Below are 18,010 nucleotides of genomic sequence, written 5' to 3'. Positions count from 1 at the left end.
TATCCCTCATTGGTATTTTATCCTTAACTGTCACAAAGTTCCTTGTAAATGATATTTCCGTAAATTTAATTACAGAAATGAGTATTCTATCATTTAACACTTGAACCGAGCTATAAGGAAATCATCGTTTCACTTCTTAAACAGAAGCTATAGATTTCATATCCATGATAAATATTCTCACTCAATTATACTATTGAATCTCTAATATGTAAGTGTGAGCTAGTCTGTAGGGTAAGCTGGTAAGGAACAAATCAAAAGACTTGAATAATACAATTAACAGAATATTAATCACTCAGAATTAAGATTGAAATGACCTATGATCAACGTTGTGCTATGATTATATTAGATTAGATAATAACGATACTTACTTATCTTATCAATAATCAATATCGATCCAGTCCAATATAACAAAATACATCCGATCTTATCTACTTGGTCAATGTCTTTGATAAGACATCACACCCCGAATGTGTAAATAGATCATATCGTGGATTACTAAATCAGTGAAAATCCAATGCACTGACTTAATCTTAGGACTCGTTCTTTTGAATATATAGTTACAATTAAAATCCACTGTGACTTAATAACTATAATTGTAATTATTTATATGTTCGAAATTTTATAAATATTTGTATTATTCCAATAATTATGTAATAAAACAAACAAGCAACACATTTGTTAAACTAAATGATTTCTACCTTTTTTTATTGATATAATTTTATAATAGCATAAAACCCAACATTAATTTCATTCCTTTTTCTTTTTTCTCTTTTTTAAAAAATCATATTTAAGATTCAGATCATTCCTGACCTCTGTTATACGTATTTAATACATACAAACTAGAATTCATAAAGCATATAGAAAATAACATAAAAATAAATATAGTGTATGGGCGTGACCCACAAGGCCATTCTCTCTCTCTTGACCAAAAAGAAATTTGGTTGTTTTTTGACTCAAGGAAAGAAGATAGAAAGAGAGAGAGAAACAAGAGAGATTTGGTTTTGTCAACTTAACCCACTTCTCTTCAATTCGGCCAAACCTTTAAATATTGTTTTCAATAAAATTATGTCACACATTTCTAATGGGATTTGTCTCAACTCAATTATCCATCCTAAACCAAACCAAAACCTCTCTCTACACAATAAATACAAGTGTGTTTGAAACGGTTTGGTTGGACTTCAACCATTGAAATCAAATAGTGCTTCAATTTGTTTATTTTATAAATATATATTTCTAATATTACAATTTTTTTATTGTTTAAAATTACCAAAGTGGAGGCTATGAATAATAGAGGCTCCAGAAAGTTGTAAACTCTAGAAAGTGTTTCAGTTGAAGTTCTTGACTATTTGAGGCAATATAGGTATAGCATTACTAACATTCATTTTTTTCCGGAGGCCTACTTTTCTATGTAGTTACATACAAATTCCCACTTGTGAAAAAAAAAAAAACTCTCATATTTCTGAACTTGGCAAAGATATTATATGGTTTCCCATTACAGAAACACTTTTTTCCAGTCCAGTTCTCAACTGGGTTTTTGGTCAAATGAGAAATATTGAAGAGCTAGGATCAATTTGAGGATTGCCCAGAATTAGTTTTGCAAAAACTTTTCTGGTTATTCATAAGCAAAAGTCTTTGACAGAGATAGGAGAAAGATTGAGAACATTCTGGCTATAACTCGGCTTAGGCTCTCTAGGCATTTCATTTCTCAAGCTTCATAATTTGTGCTAAGTTCGCAGAAGAGAACAACTTTCCTTGCAAGTTGAGAAACCATTTTTCTTTAGAATTCAATTCAAGGTAACTTCCTGGAAATGAAAAGCATTTCTTCCTTATATTTATGGTTATTGACTAAATTATTTTTTCTTAAGTTTGTAGTTTCTTCAAAGTCATCGACTAACTTATGAAACTGGGGAATAATGCATTTACATATGCATAATAGTTTCATTTTACCTTATTCATATATGTATGTGTATGAGTGCAGTTGCATGCACTTACCAACATATTCAGATGTATATTTGGTTGACAAATCCTTTTGTTTGCCAATATTACAAGTCATTTTTTTTACGTACTTACCTTGAAATCTATCTTCGTAATATAAATTTGTTTAAAGTAAATTAAGGTATTAATTTTGCTCAGCTAACGTGAATGAACATGAAGACTTTTTTTTCCTCCTTTTCTTTAGGCCATTTTCTGTTCTGAAGAAGACATTTTATAGATAGTTTTCTGGTTTATCATTTCAACTTGTTTACTGGTTTTTATATTTCACATTTATGGTGTACTTCACAAACGATGCACCTTTTACTTTTTAATGTATTGTGTGTGTGTGTGAGGGAGAGAAGGAAGTGTTGCTAGGTTTGAGAAAAATATAAAATAACAATTGTGCTCTTGTTGCTAATTTTTTTGACAGGGTCAAACCAAATATGGGCTCCAAGCTTGGCAATCAATTGACTTTTTACCTAACTTTGATGATGATGACGACCATGATGATGGTTTCAGCCTTCAGTAGCTCAGAAATATCAGCACAAAATATATCTTCATCAAATAGCTCTGTACCCTCAGGTGAGCTTTAAAAACAAGTTTTTTCATGCTTTAATCTATACTAAACCAAGTTCATTTTATATTTGGAATAACAGATATAAATAGTATTTTAATACAGAGTTATACGGTACTTGATACATAAAACATGAAGCATTCATCGACTTTCTTTAAATTTGAAATCATTTTAGGAAGTAGTTTGCTTGATCAGAGAAACAATGTAACTGATCCCATGGATCAGCCAGATGATACAGTGAGGGTGGATCCACTAGATAATTTCAAGAAATACAGAGGAGGATATGACATTACCAACAAGCATTATTGGAGTGTAATACTCTCTCTCTCTCTCTCTCTCTGTACAATATATACATATAAGGTTATACAGTGTACATATAAACCTGACTTGGGTTCTGTTTTGTTCAGTCAACTATATTTACTGGAGTTTATGGATATGTCCCTGGGGTGCTATGGCTTGTGTGTGGAATTCTCTATGGTGGTTTTTCATTAGCAGAAATGGTCTTGTACAAAAATAGAAAGAGTAAGAAGCTGAAGAAAAGATCAGCTTGTCAAAGGCAATGCTACCTTTGGCCCATCTTACTTGCCATTTTTTTCACTCTCCTTGCCATGTAAGTTACCAAATTTTAAATTTTATGCATAACAGACAGTGAGTCAGTGACTTCCATTTCTAGCTGGATCATCTAATCATAGGTAGAACATATGGTCTGGAGATTCATATCAATCAGTGGTCTTGATAGGACATTTGTGTTAGTACTTTCCAAAACTATTAGAGCAAATTCAGTTAAGGAGGAATTCATTCCACAGATAATTCAGTTACATTTCTTCCTACTTTGAGAATAAATTTTTTTGAAACTTGCCTTTTCTTCTTCACTCTTGGCTATGCAAGTTATCAAACTCAAATCCATGTACAGAACAGCAAAACTATCATTTTAAGATTTCCAATTCTAGGTAGGACACCAAATTCATTTAGTAGAGAATGTAACAAACTTAATTTTGAAGCAGTTTATTCTACAGAAGCACATTACATGACTTGCTATATGTGACCGAATCATTAATGAATCTGCAGAGTGGCATCTGGTGTTGTACTTGGAGGGAATGCTAGATTCCATTCAGAAGCAAAAACTGTAGTGGACATTGTCATAAACACGGCAAATGAAGCATCGGAAACCATATACAACACAACTGAAGCAATGAAAGTTGTCAGAGATAACTTGGGAGCTTCTGGTATAAACAATGAAGTTGAAGTCTTCCTTACCTCCACATCCCGGGAACTTGATCTTGAAGCTGCAGATATTTACAGGCAGGCTAAGAAGAACAGACATAAGATTGATAAAGGTCTAAAGATAGTGTAAGACTTTCCTTTTTTTCTCCTTTAAACCTCAATTGTCATGATTGCTATATTCTACAATAAATTTCGGACACTATATAACCAAATACAAATTACAAAATGAAAGCAGATTTTTTTTTTTTGTTGGAAACAACCTTTTAGTTCTGAATATAACTAATGAGATCTTTCTTTACCTGCAGTTTCATAGTAACCACTTTGACCATTACCCTGAACCTGGCTGCGGTGATTGCTCTGTCGGGTGTGTATATATTTACTTCAGCATGCCTTTTATCAAGTATGAAGAACTGATTCTTATATTTGAATAAGCACCAATTCTTATATTATGTATGCTAAGTTCCAACAAGTACACCAAATTACTTGATACTGAGCTTATGTTTTGCCAAAATATTTTGAAAGCTACCAGACATTTTAGTGTCTGAAATTTCATTGACAACGAGCAAGAACAATAGAAAAATCAATATCTGATGTGTTAGGAAAAGGCATTAACTAGAGCTTCAATATCAAGTGTAGTTCTCACTGAACATGTGATTTTCCCTTTTGCAGTCTCTGGAATTCTGAGGTTGCAGCGGGCACTTCGCCTGTAAGTACATGCAAATTCATTTACTTTACAAATGACTATAATAGTTTGTGAAAGTCTGGGAGCTTATTTTTTCTCTCTCCTGTTGTAGACTCATTATACTGTGCTGGTTCTTGACTGTTTTGTGCTGGCTGTTCTTTGGGATGTACTTTTTCCTAAACAAGTAAGCCCACTTCATTATTCATTTCACAACATTTGTTGGGACAATAATTTTGTAGAATAAAAAATAACTTTTTTTTTCAGGTTTGTTGGTGATACATGTACAGCTCTTGAGAATTTCCAAAGAAATCCCTATAACAATAGCTTGAGCTCTATCCTGCCCTGTGATGAACTGCTTTCAGCAAAATCTGTTCTACTCGATGTTAGTGCAGGGATCCACAACATTGTTAATGAGGCAAGTTTAAAAGTTTGCTTTCAAGTTCATCTGCTAAGGTTATTAATATTTTAATACTAACACTAGAAGTAGTCAAATCTATGAGATCGCATTTCACTTGAAAATTCTAGAGTGGAGCAGGCTCTTAATAGACAGACACATTAAGTATGATAAGGAAGAAAGCTTCAGTGACATATCTGGGAGGCAACGTGTACAAGAAGAGGTCTAACATATCTTCTTGTGGTAATCTTCAGGTGAACGCAAACATATCAGTCATGCAATCATCAAATGATATTTCTATCTGCAATCCTTTCTCGGATCCACCGGCGTACCACTACCAGCCGGAAAACTGCCCATCTAACACAATAAAAATAGGAGACATCCCAAAGGTATGGAAGCAACAAGTCTTAAACTAAACAATAAGAAAATGACTAACTTGAATCGTGCTTTTTAGCTTGACCAGTTATTTTCCTTGCTTGCAAGCTGTAAATGAGATATTTCATGTGACAGATTGTAGGGGTAATGTGCTAAACTTATACACAGTTCAGATAAATGTTATCTATATGATAAATTCATGAGATCTTCCAGCCAGAATGGTGTCTTTGCACTTTCAAGCTGAATAAGAACTACATTCAATTTTATAACACAATGATTGGACAAAACTCATTTGTTGATCATTTCTAATATAAGTGAATGACAATAAATATGACTACAAATTAATTCTTACTTTTGTTTTTAAACCTTTTTTCCATAATTAAAACCAACTCAAATCCCAATTTCTTAATTTCTCAATTAGATACTCTGGCTGATCCATCTCCTTATCTTATTTTGAAGGTGTTAGAGGTATTCGCCTGTTCAGATGCAAACAACATGAGCTGTGATAATGGACAATTCTCCATATCCAACAGTGACTACCAAACTGTGGAGTCTTACTCAAATTCAATACAGAACCTGCTAAATGCTTACCCTGGCATGGAAAACCTGGTGGAATGTCAATCAGTGAAGGATGCCTTTTCTGAGATCCTTGTCAAACACTGCAAGCCCATGAAGAAATTAATTCGCATGGTTTGGGCATCAATGGTTTTCCTCTCATTGATAATGGCGTTACTGGTCCTGTTATGGACAATAAGAGCTCAACATGAGCTTAACCATCATTTTTCAGATGGGGGTTCTGTGGGACCCCATTCTTCAGCAGCAGATTTGCTGGAATTAGGCAATGCTAAACAAGTTAAAGATAACACAAATCTTACTTCAGTCTGACAAATTACCAAACAGGTGGTGGGATACAACCAAAGTGGGAAGAATTAAAAGATTTATAGGGTAGGGTAAAAGACACAAGATTGTACAATACAGATTATATATAGAGAAAATACAATATACATTGGCAGAGAAGGAAAAAGGAAATACCTCTGCCAATAAGGGAAAGGAAATTGGTTCTATTGACAATTTTTTTGTAGTGTAAAAGTGTTGATCAATTCTTTCCTTCTTTCTATTCAGTAAAAGGTCATATAGTCATGGACTCACAGCCAGCTTGGGGAACCAACCCCATATGCTTGAAATAATATGTATGGATACTTTTCAAGATATAATAGAATATGTTCAATGTTACTCAATTATTCTATTTATTTATTTTAAAAAAAATACAATTTAGTGTATAATGTGAGTTGCTATCATATAACAAGTCAACAAGCTACATCCTAGTTATTAAACGAAAAATTAAATAATTTTTGTGTTAGTTATACATGGGGTTCTATTACCTCTGCCTCAAAATAGAGTTGGAATTTGTTCTAACCTAATCCTATATGTGACTTCCGAATGAAATCTTGAATAATGTTGCTTCAAATATTTATTTTAAATACCAAAATGCCTTTCTTTTATATGTGGCGAAAGATTTATTACATTTATATCTTTATTTTTTATTTTTGTATTTTTTTAGTTAAATATAAATATAATCTTAATTTTTTAAAATCTTACAATAATATGTCATTGCTGAAAGGGAAATATCAGTTTAGTCCTTGGCTTTTCCCGAATACGAGATTGACTACTGTATTTTGCTAAATATCAATTCGGACCCTATGTTTTACAAAAGAATAAATAAGATTTTTTTCCCCAAATTACGCACAGTTACTGAATATGGGACTTCCGTTAGTTTCTGGATGATGTGGCTAACAGAAGGTTGATTTGGCAGTTTGGGCACTGATGTAGCACTGCCACGTGTATAATTAATTAAAAAAATAAAAAATAATTTAAAAATTATATATATTTTTTACTTTTTTTTTATAAAAAATATTTTTTATTTATTTTTATTTAAATATTAGAAAATTAAAAAATCATATACAATAGTAACTTTAATAGAATTTTATTTGTACTATTTGCTTTAGTTATAAGGTAAATACCATTTTGGACCCTGTGTTTTGCAAAAGTTACCGATCGGACTCTGTGTTTCGTTAAATGACAATTTGGATCCTATGTTTTACAAAATTAAACAAATTAATACCCTGAGCCCAATTTTGGTCAAACTATTTTTCAATATGACCAAAATACCCATAGTTTTATAAATAAGTTTATTTAATAATATTAATATAATTCTATTAAATTAAAAATCTATAAAAAATAAATAATATAATTAAATTAAATTAATTTTTAAATACAAAATAATTAAAAAATAAAATATATTAAAACTCAAAACAAAATCAAAATTAAAACTAACCCCTCTCTCTCTCTCTCCTCCTCCCTCTCTCTTTCTCTTTCTTCCTCTCTCTTCTCTTTCTGTAAACCATAGTCGCCCCTCCATACCAGCCACTTAGATAAGTGATCGCCCAGACCCACCTCTCTCTCTCTTTCCCATTCCCATGTTCTTATGCATTTCCTCTCTATCTGAATGACACTATCCCTCCTCCCTCTTTATTTCTCTTCCTCTCTCGTGTTCATCTTCTTCCCAACGTCGGCTGGAGTTTCTCATATTTGGGCTTCTTTCTTCTTCCTCCTTCTCAAATCTAGCCTTTAAACTGGGGTGGGGATGGAATGTGTGAGTCTGGGTTTCATTTGGAGGGTGTGACTCCGGCAACGAAATCTAGGTTCATTTAAGGGGAATCTTCAATGAGGTTATGACTTGGGCAAGTTCGTTTGAGGGGTTCTGGGTTCGTGGGGGGAAGCTTCGGTGAGGATGTGACCTAGGAAAGTTGGTGTGGGGATTTTTGGGTTCGTTCAGGGGTAGCTCCGACGAGGATATGAGTTGGGCATGTTCGTGTGGGGTAGCTCCGACGGGTAGCTTCGACGGAATAGATTTTTGTTCTAAAATTGGGTTTCCAATAGAGATCTATGAGTTAGATTTTTTTTAATTCTTGGGCTAGTGTTTTAATTTGTATTTTTTCATATGAGATTTGAGCAGTATGAATGATTTTGGTTTTGATTTTAATGTTAATGTTAATTTTTTGTTTGTTAAAAATTAGGATTTATTTTATTTTATTCTTAGATTTTAAAGTTTAGAGTTTTAATTAATTAAAATATAGTCTTTTAATTATTTTTTATATTTATATTAATTCTTAATTGAATAATATTTTATTGTATATAATTTATTTTATTAAATAAAAAATTTGAGGGTATTTTGGTCATATTAAAAAATAGTTCGACCAAAATTGGGTTCAGGGTATTAATTTGTTCAATTTTGCAAAACATAGGGTCCAAATTGTCATTTTACAAAACACAAGGTCTGAGCGGTAACTTTTGCACAACACGGGGTCCAAAATGGTATTTAGCCTTAGTTTTATTTGCATGTACAATTAATTTCTTGTTTGATTGATTATGCTTCAATTTTTTTCCTCAAAGATGGTGAATTGTAAAAAATTAAACAAATAACAAAAATTTATGAATTGGAGTAGAAAAGTATGATTATAATAAAATTGTAAATTAATAAATATTGTATGATTATAATATGACCCCACCACTATTATCCAATAATTTACAATTTTATTTTGTCATTTTCTACTCTAATTCATAAAACATTATTTTTGTTTTTATTTGTTGAATGTATTTAATTTTTAAAATTTACCATCTTTGAGGAAAAAAACTAAAGCATAATTAATCAAACAAGAAATTTATTCTACATGCAAATAGAACTAAAACAAATTGTACAAATAAAATATTGTTAAAGTTACAATTGTATATGATTGTTTTTAATTTTTTAATATTTAAATAAAAAATGTAAAAAATATATTTATAAAAAAAAGGAAAATAAAAGTAAAAAAAATATATTTTTTAAAATTATTTTTTATTTTCTTAATTAATTATACACCTGGCATTGCCCTAGCAGTGCCATGTCAGTGCCCAAACTGCCAAATCAGCCTTCTGTCGGCCACATCACCTAGAAAACTAACGGAAGTCCCATATTTTGTAACGGTGCATAATTCGGGGGGAATTTTTAACAACGTGAAAAATTCGGGGGGCACAAATTGCAAGTGTAATAGTTCAAGGGGCAAATCCTATTTATTCTTTACAAAATGGATGAAAATAATACCATATACCCGATTTTGGTTAAATATTTTCAAAAATAATATTTTCTTCTCAGCTCATTGACCACTTTCTCTGCTTCTCTAAACTCATCGCATCGCCAACAACCCAAGAATCAATCTTATAATTGAAAATATATTGACCAAAATCGGGTTTAGGGTACTATTTTGATCCGTTTTGTAAACACAGGGTCTGAATTATCATTTAACAAAACACAGAGGCCGATCGACTATTAGGAAAAAATACAAGGCCAAAATGATATTGTTCATTGACAAAATGAACCATATACAACTTAGTTGTAGTCGGCTTATTGATAAATTTTTTAATGAGAATTTCAAAATATCCATTTTATAATTATTTATTAATTATATAAAATTAAAATAAATTAACATAATAAATTAAAATAAAAATTCAACTTTAAATACATAATATTATTTAGTTACAATTTAATTAAAATGTATTTTGAGGGATTTTATCAAAATTTTATAAAAATGTTTGATTAAAATTTAATTTATAATCGTTGGCTTAGCTTATTTTAAGCTGCTTTAATCTAAAAGTTAAAAAAAAAAATACTTTTTGAAAGTGTTTGAGTAAAAACTTATTTTATTTTAGGCTATTTAGGATTTTTACCCCCCGAACTATTACCACTACCGTATCGTGCCCCCTAATTTTTTCAGGCCGTTAAAAATTCCCCCCGAAATATTCACAGTAATGTAAAGAAGAACTTCCGTTAACTTTCAACACATGTGGCTAACAGAATGTTGACATGGCTCTTTACATGCTGATGTGTCTTGGTCATGTCAGCGCCATGCGTGTAATTTTATTGTTTTTAAATATGGTTTTTATTTTTTTTAATGTATAAAAAATGGTTTAATTTTATTAATTCTATTTTTTAGTGTTTAATTCATTAATTTTTAATATGATTATAGATTTTTTAATTTAAAATTACACACATGGCGCTGACATGGCCAAGACACATCAGCATGTAAAGAGCCATGTCAGCCTTTTGTTAGCCACATGTGTTGAAAGTTAACAGAAGTCATTCTTTACATTACTGTGAATATTTCGGGGGGAATTTTTAACGGCCTGAAAAAATTAGGGGGCGCGATACGGTAGTGGTAATAGTTCGGGGGGTAAAAATCCTAAATAGCCTTTATTTTAATTCAAAAGGTCTTTTTGGACAAGCTAGGATCCCCTAACTTTTTCTATAAAGAACCTTTTGAGAAGCTATTTTCTAAATTAAAATAATTTTTTGTTATTCCTAATTTACTCATAAAAGATATTCTTTTATTGATATATGCTGACTAGTTTTTTTGTCAACTACAAATAAACATATAAAGCTTAAAGAAAAGAAAGATCAAATACATGGTTTTATGTGGTTCAAACTATTAATTAGCTCTAGTTCGTGAGTCAATTGTATTGAGGATGAAGAACTTGCAAAGCTCAAGTTCTCTAGAGATTTAGGCAGCGTTTTTGCATACACTGAAGTTGTGATCCTTTTACAGGTGATACCCCAACCATATTTATAGGTGACTGAGGGGATTAAGCTCACTAATTGGAGTTGATTACAATAAAATCCCCTTTATGGGATCATATTACACATAAATCAAGGTTTGTTTCCCACAAGTTAGGCTTTTGGGCCCCATTTGCTTGTCAACGAACCCACTACGAGGTTTACAAGCCCACTACCTTATTGGAAAATGTGATTTTCGGTACTGTTAGGGGGTAGCTACATGTATCCCACATTTAGGCGGCGTCATGGGACATCCGTCTTGCCAGTTGTACGAAATTGACAACACGATCTATGTGGCCACCAAAGGTGTCAGGTACATGTTTGTGTTCCTGACGCCTCTCTGATTGACACCTGGCAGGAGAGTTTTCTTTCCATAGAGGGAGGTCTTGAGAGCTTGTTGAGTTGATCACATCTCGATGAGATTTACGGGATCAATGTAGCCACCTGTGAGATTAAATTTTTCCTGAAGTCTTCAGGAATGATTCTATAAACGAACCCCAGAGTATGTTCTTCGGTCGTAATGAAATGACTCTTCATCGTATCAGATTTTAAGTCCTAAGGAGGAATAAATGACACTTCCCACTGAGACCACATTTTCGTATGAAGAAAACACAGACAACATTTTCCCCTGAAGTCTTCACTCATTCTCGGGAGCAATGATGACTTAACTTTTTGCTCATGGAACCTTTGGCTTCGGAGGTAAGTTGTTGGGTTACCCCTCAAGGTCTCTATCGTATGGAAGTAACCATTGAAGGGTCTTAGACATTGACACCACTGATTCCTTATTATCTAAGGCAGTCATTCGACAACATTAAATGAGGTGTCTTTTTCGTACCTAAGATGTTTTTCCATTACTCAAGTACAACTGTCGCCTCATTTTTTGTGACTGTTGTACCCTAAAAACACGAGCTCAACTATCTTGCTCAGGTTACAGCTAGCGTGTAATAAATAAAGGTTGCAAGACTTCAGAGATGTTTTGATAGCTCTATACGAAACGGCTCGGGGCTGTGTCATTGAGTTTTGGACAATTCAGGGTCCTCTAGATCGTTGGAGATGCCAATGACAAAGATCGAGGTATCCAATGTCCAGATTGCCCACATTAGGCCCAAGCATTATCTAATCCAAGTCATCTTGTTCTAGTCATATCTAGTTCGAGAATGGAATCTTGCTCGAGGTGGTTCAAAGATGCGCATATGGAATAATCCCTACAGACTTAGATGCCCAATATGCGCAATAAATGCACACAATTGTTATATACATTTATTGATTTATGTAAATGGAAATAGGCTTAATTAGGGTATTTACGTATTCATTTAGTTGGGAAGTTACCCAAACCTTTATGTTACCAATTATAGTACAATTACCCAATATTTTCCATCAAAATTTCCTATAAATATAAGGGGAATTGGCAGTAAAAGGGACTGACATCTTGTATACCAAAACTCTGTTGAAATTTTCATAAACAATCTCTTCAAGAATTCCTAAGCAAGAATAAGAGGGACTTGTGGACTAGGTAGATTTTAACCACTGAACCACGTTAAAATCTTGTGAGTTTACATTTCCAGTTTATTAACAAGCTTAGTCTCTCTAATCAGATTTCTTAGTCCTCTGTTGGTGAAAAATTGCATCAACAGATTGGTGTTTTCATTGAGAGCAGATTAGGCTTTAAATTTGTCAGAGAATATTCGACACAATAATCAACATGGTGGTAATTCGTTCCATTCGCGACAATGAATCAAAGAGACCTGATGACCATGGAGATTACCGTGTGGTTGACCCAACTGGAGAGGGAACCTATGTGCAGTGTTGTCCTGAAAAAAAATACGTGAACCAGGACAATACTGGAAGTTCAACTTCGCACCCTCCGAACCCAAACCCTGGGTATCTGACTGTCATCGAAATGGAGAATGCCCAACTAAGGAGTCACCTCGCCCAGACTAACAGGTGAATAGACGAGATAATGGCTCGACTACCTCCTCATGTAACCGACGAGAATGTCAAAAAGAGGCAAAGTGGGTCCTACAAATCTTGAACCCATAGAAATAATTGACCCAACGTGAGTCGTTCCGTCAGAACAGCAACCCCAAGCTCTTCTGAATGGACTCTTAGAAACAACCCACATGCTAACAACTAGAGGAATGAAAAAGGCGACTCACATCCCCAGAAGCCAGCCTAGCTAGATAGGGCGATCTGGGACCGTATTGAGAAGGGTGGAGGTCCCTACAAATCCACCATCAACTCGGCTAGTAGCTTAGGTACAAAGAAACAAACCAGTATTGCCATCAGTTCGGGAAATTGGAGTAGACCATGGACGAGATAATCTGGTCCATCAGAATGGAACACAGATTGCTTCATCAATAAGGCATCCTCCCTCGTCTATACGTCATCCAACACCAACTTTCCCACAGAGGAATGCTTCAGTTCGCAGTAATGATAGGAGAAATTCTATACCCGCATAAGAGACGTATGTCCCGCAACCTCGTGGGAATAACCAAGCCCGAAGACCTCAACTGCGAGCAGTAAGCTTCATAGATGGTAGTGACTAGACAGAGTGCCAACATGAGGGCAGATTCAGGATTATCTGCAATGCACATTCCCAGAGATGTGAGAGCGATTAGAGAAATCAGTTGAGCTCGGACCAAAGCTTATGTTCTAATCCTCACTCTGATCTGTGTGATCATTTAAACGCGCAAAGTGGACAACCAGCTTGATACAATGATCTGAGTTATACTTAAACAATGGGAGATTCTTCTATTATGCGCAACAATGGGAATGTCTCTCCCAACCAGGCTCAGGCTCGAAGGGACAATAACCTACACGACACACAAGATAGGATGAGAGTTGATAACCAGTTCCCAAACAACCTAGAGACAAAGGATCCAACCCTTGAACGATTAGATCTAATGGAAGATCAAATGAAGAGACTTTTATCTAGGAAAAATGTGGACGATTGCGACTCATATGAGGAGCTCGAGCCTTTTGCTCCTCATATTGTGGCAACTCCCTATCTCGTTGGCTTTCGAATGCCAAATATGCCAACATATGACAGAACTACTGACCCGTCTAACCATGTTGGGACCTTCAACACTTTAATGATGGCCCATAATGTTAGCGTCGACTTAAGGTGTGTCCTATTTCTGGCTACTTTGACAGGATGGGCCAAGTTATGGTTTAACAAGTACAAGAAACATTTGATCACCTCATGGAAAAAACTATCCACCGAGTTTAAGAGATAGTTCCGGGCTGCAAAGGAAGTTCGAGTTGAGGCCGACTCATTGGCCAACATTAAACAACAGCCCGATGAATCCCTACAGGCCCACCTCAACCAGTTCACCAATATAGCAGCACAAGCTAGAGACACCGAAGATAGTGCCAAGCGCATGTCCATGGGGACAGGGGTCACCGTGGGTGGAGAACTATGGAAGGAACTCCAAATGAAAGGAATAATGAGTATGGACGAGTTCTTAGCTTGGGCTCAGGAGTAGATCAACTTGGAAGAAGTAGAGTCTGTAGTCGCAGGAACCAGCCAGACCCTTATTTAGCCAACTAGAGAAATGACGAATGTTGTAGCTACTACTCAGCTCGTGGCTCATAACAACCAAGTAGGGAGTAATAAAAGAAAGGGGAATGGTGAGGGCGACCCGATTGGGTCCAAAAAGGAATAAGCTCAGGGAGAAGTTCACTTCTATCTTCACCGCATATACTGACCTAACAGATACGCAGGAACACATTTATCTGGATAATTCTACCTGTCTTCCATGGAAGAAGCCAAAGCCCTTGAAGCACTGGCGAGCAAAGGAGATCCGACCAAATTTTTTCGTTTTCATAATGACATTGTCCACAACACTAACAATTGCCGCCAATTGAAGGATGAGATCGAGACACTCATCCAAGTTGGACTATTAACACAATATGCTTGGAACAGGGTAGCCCCTAATCAACCAACGTCACAAAATCCTCAACTAGCTTAGGGAAACCAAATCAATCCACCAGCAGCTCTCCCAACTCCTGGAAACTAGATCGTCCCTCCTCCTGTTGAAGGAAGAGATATAGTCACCATTGCAGGCGGACCTCACCCAGCAGGTACAGGCAATGGAGCTCAAAAAAGATATATCGAGGAGTTAAAGAATCATGAGGGTGTAGTATTTACTCTGGAGCAGATGTTATCTAAACAACAACGATTAGATAAAAAAAATTAATCATTTTTATGAAAGAAGACACTAGTCATGTCCAATTCCCTCATAATGATTCGTTGGTGATAACCATTCAGCTTGCTAATCAGAGGGTGAGAAGAATCTTTATTGATAATGGGAGCTTAGAGAATGTGTTATTCAAGTCCACTCTTGAAAAGATGGGTCTATTTATAACTGACCTTAAGGTGACCTCCATGACTCCTTATGGGTTTTCAGAAGAAGGAATGGCAGCAATAGGAATGATTGAGCTCGTTGTAACCTTGGGAGAAGAAGCAGGGATTGTTGCAAAAATGCTTGAGTTCATTGTAATTGACTGCCCAACCGCTTACACCACGATCTTGGGAAGACCAGCGTTGATGGTGTTCGAGGCCATAACTTTTGTAAGCCACTTGGCCATGAAGTTCCCTTCGTCCTTAGGGATATGCACTGTAAGAGGATATCAACTCGCTACCAGGGAATGCTACATCATTTTCATGAAGAGAAAGTCACAACTCAGGCAGCAGGCCATGGGGGTAATTGAAGAGAATGAGGAGTCTCAAGCAATGGAAAATGCTGAAGAAGCGGAAGAATCTCAGGAGACCAACAATGAGGTCGCCCAATCGGATGAAATAGACCCAAGAATAGGTTAAGACCGATCTGAGCTTTAGGCTCTAGAGGAGATCGAAGAAATAATTCTCGACCTAGAGATACCTTCGAGTGTGGTGAAGATCGGGAAGAATCTAGGAGCTGAATGAAAGAAGCAGTTGGTTGAGTTTTTGAGGAAAAATCTTGACATCTTTCCCTGGTCACACGAAGATATGGTGGGAATCAGTCCAAGTATGATTATGCACACTCTAAACTTGGACAAAAATGTGCCCGCGAAACAGCAGAACGAAGGCTATTTGGAAAGGAGCGAGGAGAAGCTTTAGAGGAAGAAGTAGCTCACCTATTGAAATGCAGGTTCATTAGAGAGATGAAATATTTGACCTGGATCACCAACCCTATTTTAGTTCCAAATCCAAAAGGAAAATGGAGGACCTGCATTGACTTCTCCAACTTGAATAAGGCATGTCCAAAAGAGTATTTTCCACAACCAAGAATAGACCAACTGGTTGACACCATGGCCGGCCACGATCTCATGTCCTTCATGGACGTGTATTCTGTATATAACTAGATCGCGATGAACCCTGCGGACCAAGAGCACACCAGCTTCATGACCGAACACAATGTATATTGTTACATAGTCATGTCATTCAAGCTAAAGAATGTCGGTGCCACGTATCAGAGGCTAGTCAACAAAAAGTTCGTTGACTAGATCGGGAAAAACATGGAAGTTTACGTCGATGACATGCTCGTCAAGTCAAAAACTACCAATAACCATGTGTCCGATCTAGCATAATGTTTTGGCATACTGAGAAAGTATCATATGAAGCTGAACCCCCAAAAGTGCACCTTTGGAGTCTTGTCAAGGAATTTCTAGGCTTTATAGTTAACTCAAGGGAGACCGAGGCAAACCCTGAAAAAATCAGATCGTTGTTAGAAATGTCATCACCCAGGTCGCAGAAAGAAGTCCAGAGTTTAACTAGAAAAGTTGTAGCCTTAAATCAGTTTGTGTTCAAGTCCATGGAAAAATGTCTCCCATTCTATAATTTGCTCAGGGGAAACAAACAATTTTAATGGACAGAAGAATGCGAAGAGGCATTTCAAGATCTCAAGAAACATTTAGCTGAACCCCTCATTTTATCAAAACCAGTTGCTGGGGAATGTCTATACTTATACCTAGCAGTAATGAAGAATGCGGTTAGCGCTGTGATAAGTCGAGAAGAAAATCGAGCATAGAAATAAGTGTACTACACAAGTAAGAGGCTTTTTGGAGCTAAATCCAGATATCCTCTGATTGAGAAGCTCATGTTCTGCTTAATCTTGGCTTCAAGGAAGCTCAGGCCATATTTTCAGTCCCACACCAAACACGTCTTAACCGATCAACCTTTAAGGCAGGTCCTGCAAAATCCTGAAGCATTGGGACATCTGTTGAAGTGGGTCGTCAAACTCAGTCAGTTCAAAATATTATACAAGCCACAAACAACAACAAAGGGCTAGGCGCTCCCTGATTTTGTACCTGAATGTACCGGGTTCTAGGACGAGCTTATTAGGGAACTAGTACAAGAATTGTGGAAACTCTTCATTGATGGGTCATTCAAAGAAAACGGATCCAGAGCTGGAATAATCCTAATTACACCTAAATGACATTGCTTCCACACAACTCTCAGATTCAGTTTTGACGCATCCAACAATGAAGCAGAGTACGAGGCTTTGTTGGCTGGAGTTTGGGTAGCAAAAGAATTGAAAGCAAAGGAAATTCAATGTTTCAGTGATTCTTAGCTTGTGGTTAATCATTTATTGGAGGAATATCAAGCTCGAGGAATCAAAATGGCAGCTTATATAGCTAAGGTGAAAAGAGAACTGTCAGAGTTTGAATTCTATTCCATCGAACAGGTACCACGCGGGCAAAATAGAAATGCAGATGCTTTGGCTCGGCTCGCCACAACCAAAGAAGCGAACACATTGAATGTGTTCCTCGTAGAATTCTTGGACAAACCAAGCATAGATGAAGAGCCAAGAGAGGTCAAAATTATTTGCGATAAACCCACCTGGATGACTCCAATCATTGAATACCTCAAGTTTGGAAAATTTCCTGAAGATCACCAGGATGCACAAAAACTACTATACCAGGTCCCGAGGTAAGTTATGGTCGAGGGGATTCTATATAGACGGGGTCACTCTATGCCTTTTCTAAGATGTGCCTTGCCCGAGGAAGCGCAAGACATCCTTAAAGAGATTCACAAAGGGTTTTGTGGAGACCACGCTAGGGAGCAAAGCTTAGCCCTAAAGGTGTTAAGGCAAGGCTATTTTTGGCCTACACTAAAAAAGGACTCGACCTCATATGTCCTTAAGTGTGATAAATGCC

General features: G+C 35.8%; 1 protein-coding gene across 3 annotated transcripts; it reads left to right on the top strand.

The window, feature by feature from the left end:
* The first annotated feature begins 1,326 nt into the window (after positions 1 to 1,326).
* Positions 1,327 to 6,461, top strand: LOC133818829 (uncharacterized). 3 transcript variants are annotated; one of them, XM_062251913.1, is made up of 11 exons: positions 1,327 to 1,794; positions 2,405 to 2,556; positions 2,724 to 2,860; positions 2,956 to 3,158; positions 3,617 to 3,898; positions 4,078 to 4,172; positions 4,442 to 4,478; positions 4,567 to 4,638; positions 4,719 to 4,869; positions 5,103 to 5,237; positions 5,683 to 6,461. In XM_062251913.1, exons 2-11 carry the CDS (start codon positions 2,418 to 2,420, stop codon positions 6,106 to 6,108), a joined length of 1,677 nt encoding a protein of 558 aa, XP_062107897.1. In that variant the 5' UTR covers positions 1,327 to 1,794; positions 2,405 to 2,417; the 3' UTR covers positions 6,109 to 6,461. The 3 variants fall into 3 exon arrangements, with proteins under 3 accessions (XP_062107897.1, XP_062107899.1, XP_062107898.1); XM_062251915.1 differs by having other exon boundaries at positions 1,334 to 1,794; positions 4,078 to 4,136; XM_062251914.1 differs by lacking the exon at positions 1,327 to 1,794 and adding an exon at positions 1,866 to 2,116.
* Positions 6,462 to 18,010: the final 11,549 nt, after the last annotated feature.

This window comes from Humulus lupulus, chromosome 2 (assembly GCF_963169125.1).
Source record: "Humulus lupulus chromosome 2, drHumLupu1.1, whole genome shotgun sequence".
NCBI lineage: Eukaryota > Viridiplantae > Streptophyta > Magnoliopsida > Rosales > Cannabaceae > Humulus > Humulus lupulus.
Note: the sequence above shows the minus strand (reverse complement) of the source record. Positions and strands in the feature narration are given on the sequence as shown.

Excerpts from the sequence above, each read along its gene's own strand:
- LOC133818829 (XM_062251913.1), top strand. The coding sequence starts at position 2,418 with ATGGGCTCCAAGCTTGGCAATCAATTGACTTTTTACCTAACTTTGATG. Across the intron at positions 2,557-2,723 it reads AAATAGCTCTGTACCCTCAG|GAAGTAGTTTGCTTGATCAG; the intron begins GTGAGCTTTAAA and ends AAATCATTTTAG. Across the intron at positions 4,870-5,102 it reads TCCACAACATTGTTAATGAG|GTGAACGCAAACATATCAGT; the intron begins GCAAGTTTAAAA and ends GGTAATCTTCAG.